Source organism: Mesitornis unicolor, unplaced genomic scaffold (genome assembly GCF_000695765.1).
Source record: "Mesitornis unicolor isolate BGI_N332 unplaced genomic scaffold, ASM69576v1 scaffold42398, whole genome shotgun sequence".
NCBI classification, from domain to species: Eukaryota; Metazoa; Chordata; class Aves; order Mesitornithiformes; family Mesitornithidae; genus Mesitornis; species Mesitornis unicolor.
This window is the reverse complement of record NW_010201951.1, coordinates 385-6,245: the sequence shown is the minus strand read 5'-3', so window position 1 is coordinate 6,245 and position 5,861 is coordinate 385. Positions and strand designations below refer to the sequence as shown.

Genomic DNA, 5,861 nt, shown 5'->3' with positions numbered 1-5,861 from the left:
AGGCCTCCCTGCCCGAACTTTAAAAGCCTCCCGTGGGCCACTCGCTCGGGCAGCTGCAGCTCTGGACACCAGCCTTGCAGCTGCTTTGTTGAGCTTCCAAAATGCTGGCTGCTTTTGGTACTGCACGGAAGACTCCTCATCAGACACCCCAAAGCATCCCCAAGAGCGCTACTGGATCCACCCACCACAGAGGACGCTGAAGCCTTGACTCAGCAAAGCCTGTAACACAGGACTGGAGCACGCCTGTTGCTGTGCATGGCGGTGCCAGCCGGGAACTGCACCAGAAGCCCCGACCATTACGACCTCCAGCAGGGCCTGGGAGACCATAGAGCTGCCCTAGCAGGGCATGCAGCTCCGCCGGTACCCACAGACCAGTCTTCTTTCAGAGGGAAGCCACCACTTCCTGCCACTGAAAGCTGTTCTGGTTGTGGTTGGGGATCAAGCAGCCTCAGAGGAAGTGGTAACCTATTCAGCAAGTGCTAGAAAGCAAGTTTTACTTCTACCTACAAGCTCAGGGCAACCAAGCAAATCAGCTGATGTGCAGTAAGAGGAAGGGTCTCTGTCCCACACATGCTGACTGACTTTGCTTTCCAACCAATGCTGAGCCACCTGATCCCAGCATCACACAAGGAAATTGCTTCTTCCACAGGAGGGAAGTGTGCCCAGCACTACCGATCCACTCTTATCTGATGAGCAGCTGCCACATCAGTCCTCAGAACTGCAGGCTGTCACAGCACCTCCCCAGCCCTACCTGCCTTTAGTGCCCCAGGGAGAAGGAACTGCACCACAAGATACACAAGAAACCACTCTCTGCTCTTGCTGTGCTTGCCCAGAGTGCCTGAAGCTCCCTGGAAGAGGACGGTGTAACATGCATGGCACTGCTCTCCCCACAGCCACAAGCCGGGCAGCGAGGCTCCCTCGCTGCCAGATGACAAGCCAGCCTGGACAGGGCAGTGAACAGCATCTGGCTGGAGAACAGGGTGGCAGAAGTCATCTACGCTGCTAGGGCAATGAGACCTCAGAGCTGGCTCTGGCCTCCCTCCCCTTTTCCTCTTCAGCTGCATTGCAGGGCCAAAGGGCCAGAGCCAACATTTGAGCAGCAGCAGCAGGAGGCGAGGCACACGGCACACCTCCAGGTACAGCAGGAGGAAAACTCCTTGGGAACTGGGTCAGAGGCAGCCAGAAGTCCCTTCACACCGAGCCAACTAAGCACATCCCTGCAAAAGTACAGCAGTTCCTGCTGCCAACCAGCACGATGTGCAATCACATTCAAATTCTGAGCCCCAAGATCAGGTGCCCATGTGCAGCACAGTCAAAGAAGCCAACTTTTTTGCACAGGGGAAAAATGAGGCTGGAGCAAACTCCATCCAACAGAAACTCACCTTACCTGCAGGGAAGTGTGGCCATAGTTGTTTGTAGCACCAATGTAAGCAGCCTGTGCAGCAAAGCAGAGGCTGTGCCTGACTGAACACAAGGCCATAACCTGGGCAAACATTAGAGCCCTCCTAATTAGCCACAGCTTTGCAGCCTGGAGCATCTTGAGGTGGGAGAGCGAGCGAGCAAGGCTCTTCCCAAGCCAAACGGGGCACCCCCCATCCCCACCATCAGTGATCTGCAGCTGCAGCGGTTTGAGCTGGATTTATTTACTGTTGGCACTGTCAGCTTCCCCTAGGAAAGCATGACGATATTAATGGAAGTGAAACTCACCAATCGATGCACAACACAACACACAGCGGTGCCGCTGCTGCTGCTGTCAGGACCTGTCCCTCCCAGCTTGCAGCAGGCCCGCAGAACAGCACCCACAACTGATGGACAAAGGCTGCCAGCGCCTCGGTCCTGGCTGAGGGATGGTGAGTGACAGCCAGGGAGGCACCCAACAGTCCAAAGAGAGCCAACCCCAGCAGGAAACGTTCAGGATTCACATCTCGCTTGCAGCAAGCCCTTTCCCATCTTCAAACCCCACTGTCCCTGCAGCAACATTTCAATGGCTCCATATGGGACAGGCAGGTGTTCTCACAGGAAGCAGGCCAGAGCCCAGACGGAGCTCCACGCCTTGTACACATTCATTTGCCTTCTGGGCACCACCAGCTTGTGATTCTGCCAACCACAAGCCCCACCAGCATGCCTGGCATAGCTCTGCAACCCCAGCTCAGAGCTGAGAGAAGTCCAGGTCAGACCAGCACATTGCACAAGCCCACACAGTTACTACCTTACGTGAGCCCCCACCACCACGTGCTTCCCACCAGGAGCTGCTGTACAGGCTCTCTTCAGTGCCAGCTCCAGCCTCAGCTGGCCCCTGCCAGGGCAGGTGAAGTGCAGACCAGGCAGGTTTTCCCCTGGCTGGGCCCTCACAGGGCAGAGTGCAAACCCACCCCGCAGCCTCCCAGTCTGTTGTTTTGTGGGTGAGTGGTGCGTCAGGATGTGCATTCATCTCCTTTGGGTCAGAACTGCCATCTACACCAGGTCCAGTCACAGGACGGTCTGCGGTCACAGAGGGGACTCACTCTGCTCGGCAGATGAACCAGATCTCGTTGCGGCGCTGAGGGATGCTGGGATTTTCGTAAGCAGCCACGATGTAGGTTTCCCGGAGCACAGTGTCTGTGGAGCCCAAGAGCTCCCAGAAAAGACTGATCTCTCGCAGAATTGTCTCCTCGGTGGTCATCCCATAGAAAACCCTGCAGCAAAGGGAGCAACATAAGCAACAGAGCCGGCACACTCCCCCTTCCCAGGGCTCCCACCCCTCTGCCAGGGCTCTCCCACCTCTGCCCAAAGAGCCACAGCAGCCACACAGGGAGTTTATACACCTCTGGTGCTGGGGTCACCTGGTTATCACCCGGAGTGGTGCCCTCTCAGTGATGTGGATTTCGGGGTCCATGGGAACAGGGGGGTTTTGCTGGAACTCTCCCGGGAGATAGTAGGCAGTTAGGACTTCACGCTCCAGCTCGGTCCCCTCCTTGGTCAGGTGGATTTCATTGAGCACTGGGACTGTCATGCCCAAATAGCAACCTGGAAGGAGGCAGGAAGGCAGCAGGCACAGTGAGATGGCTGGGTCAGTGGCGGCAACCCTCCTCCCCACTCCAGACGAACGGTGGCAGGGTGCCCCTCTGTGCAGTCTGCCAGCCCCCTCCAGCCCCTGCCTGCACACACCTACAGAGTTCTCCTTGCAGATGTAGCGCATGAGCTTCATGAAGCTCATAGAGATGCTCTGCTCATACATGGGCTCCCCCTTGGTGACACATGCCCACTTCCCAGCTGGGTACCGGCGCTCCTCGTAGGCTGCTTCCTCGCACTGAAACAGGCCACAGACAAGCCAAGTCAGAGTTATGCACACTGACAACACTCCAGCACTTGGGTGGCAAAACCAACACTGACAGGCAGGAAGCGGGGAGACATGACCCTGCCAAAATGAGCACTGCTGCTAGTCCAAGAAGCCAGAGAAGGCGAGGGGAACTGGCACCACACACACCTGAGACAAGAACACTTAACAGCACCGGGCAAAAGTAAGCAAAAGGAAAAGCACAGATAGGGGACAGGGTGCAGGGAGGCTTGGAGGCTCCTGGCATGCACAAGGAATGTGGCACATCCTCAGCAAGCGGGTACAGGACTTTCTGCTCCGCTCCAGTTACTGTCCTGCCTACTCACAAGGATGTTCCCAATTCCAGGCAGCCGAAGGCCTCCAGCAAGGTTGACATGGTTCTCGGTGCAGTGCCTTTTCCCTGGAGCAGTGTGTGCGCAGAGGATAACAAGCAAAAAGCCTCCTGCCCACTAGAAGGGAAAGTCTGGCAGAAGAGCTCTAGCACCCAGAAGAGCTGCAAAAGTTGGAACAAAACTCCTCTCAGATCCTTCTCCCATACCAAGAAGGGACAGGAGAAAGAAAAGACATGAACTCAGCTGGTACAGAGGGAAGAGCTTTGGAGGATGGGTCAGAATCTCTGTTTCCAGCACAGATGCTCAGTCTTCCAGACAAACCCAACACAGAGGAGGGCAGAGAGGAGTAGAGAAATTGCATCTGAATCTGCTCGTAGTTCAGCTCAGGGAATGGTTATAACCACAGGTACCACATAAAGGAGGGGTGGGAAGTTGCAGGCAGCACCTATCTTCCTGCTCTCAGCTTGTTCTTCAGCCAGATTAAAGGTGTCATGAGACAATCCTGGCCCACAGAGCTCAGGGCACCTGTTCAGACTCCTGTGCTCCACAGGTGTGCTGGCAGTGAGCGAGCCAGGAAGGTGTGACCAGTCTCCAGACTGAGTGTAGCCTCCCTGTGCCTCCACCCAAATCAAGTCTCTGCTCATAAAGCCAAACCAAAGGCAGAAGGAAGGCATCAGGGCTGCTTGTGCATACATCAGTGGGGTGCCAGGAAGAAAAGTGCCCCAAAACACTGCAGGTCAGCCAGAATTCACTCTCTAGATTGGGCCATGCCTGCTGTTGTCCCATCAAGCAAAGCAAAGCAGAGCAAGAGCAGTTTCAAGCAAGGAAACTGCCAGTGCCTCTAGACCTTGCAACTCTCATCTGCTACACCACCTGCGAATAAACCTAGCAACCCAGCAAGGCATGGCGTGTGGTCCTTCCACAGCCTGATCCTTGTATTAAGCATCAGCTCTCTAGAAAATGAGACATGACCATGAGAAAGACTGAAGATGCCTCACACAGACCCAGTGGCAACAGGTCCCTGCAATGTGAGCAGGGGAATTTGACTGAGTACCGACAGAGCAAGGCTCTGTAGCTGACATAATTCACCTGCTTCCAAGAAGATAAAGGCTTGTAACACTGACAGCTCAGGAGGAGCAACAAAATACTGGCCTGCCCAAGCCTGAGAGATGTGCCCTTAAAGGCCCCTGCTCCAGAAATCCCTCAGCACCAATGCCAGAAAGTGGCTCCTATTTCCTCAGCCAGCCCTGGAGTCAAGATTTATGAATCTTCCTCAAGCACATCCCTGAAGAGGATGCCAATAGCAACAAAAGATCTCCAGGACCCACAAAGTCTTGGGGCCCTATTCCTGCCTGAGACTAGCATAGGTAGGGGCAGATGAAGTAGGTAGGGATAGGTAGCCCAGATGAAGTCCCTGGGACCCAGAGAGCAGGGGAAGAGGGAGTGTGGTGAAGCCCCAGTTCAGAGCTGTGCAGCCCACATGCTGTGTTTTCCAGGCAGGAGCACTGGACCTCAGCCCAGGAGAAAGTGGTTAAGTGCTCTTCATATAGAGGACAATTAACAGATGTCTTCTTGGTAGCAAGCCCAACCAAGCCTGCAGAGACACAGGAACCAGTTTGACAAGCGTTTCTTCACAGTTATTTCTCCAAACTCAGAAGCACCCTTTTGCGTGAGAGATGAGAGGAGGTGTGCAACTTGGCCAGCAAGAACAGGAGATCTTCAGGGAGAAGCTACCATGTTTAGGTTGGCAGATCTCAGGTCTGACAGCCAGGGCCATAGCCCCCGTGATTCCCACAGAAACATCCTTATCTTGTGCCAGCCGAGGTCCCCAGCTCAACCAGCAGCTACATAACTAGCACAAACACAAACCCAGCGGCACTTTGAGCTATGCAACAAGACGTTTTGAGGAAGGCAGGGAACAAGCTCCGGACCAAAAGTTCACTCTCTTGGATGTGCCCAGCCCAGCAGAGGACAGGTTGGTAAAGGAGGCAGCTGGAAGCCAGGAGACCAGGGAAAGCAGCAAGACCACTCCACTTTTAAAATAAAGGCTGGGAAATAGAGCATTGTTGTTACTTGACGTAGGAGAAGATGCAGGAACGAGAGAGTGCTGCGCCAATCCAGAGTTGCCATCCTGGCTGCGGTGCTTCAGCAGAGACCTCTGCGAGGCCCGCGTGTGTAAGCTGACGTGTGGCCGCCTTCTCCGAAAGAAAGCC

The 5,861-nt window shown here is 54.9% G+C and overlaps 1 protein-coding gene across 1 annotated transcript; it reads right to left on the bottom strand.

Annotated features, from left to right (window-relative positions):
- Positions 1–2,500: 2,500 nt before the first annotated feature.
- LOC104545187 (heme-binding protein 1-like) lies at positions 2,501–3,289 on the bottom strand (the record flags this gene model as incomplete). The annotated part of the gene is made up of 3 exons (XM_010190252.1): positions 2,501–2,675; positions 2,823–3,006; positions 3,148–3,289. Coding segments are annotated over 3 exons (501 nt in total), but the record flags the coding sequence as incomplete, so codon positions are not given.
- Positions 3,290–5,861: the final 2,572 nt, after the last annotated feature.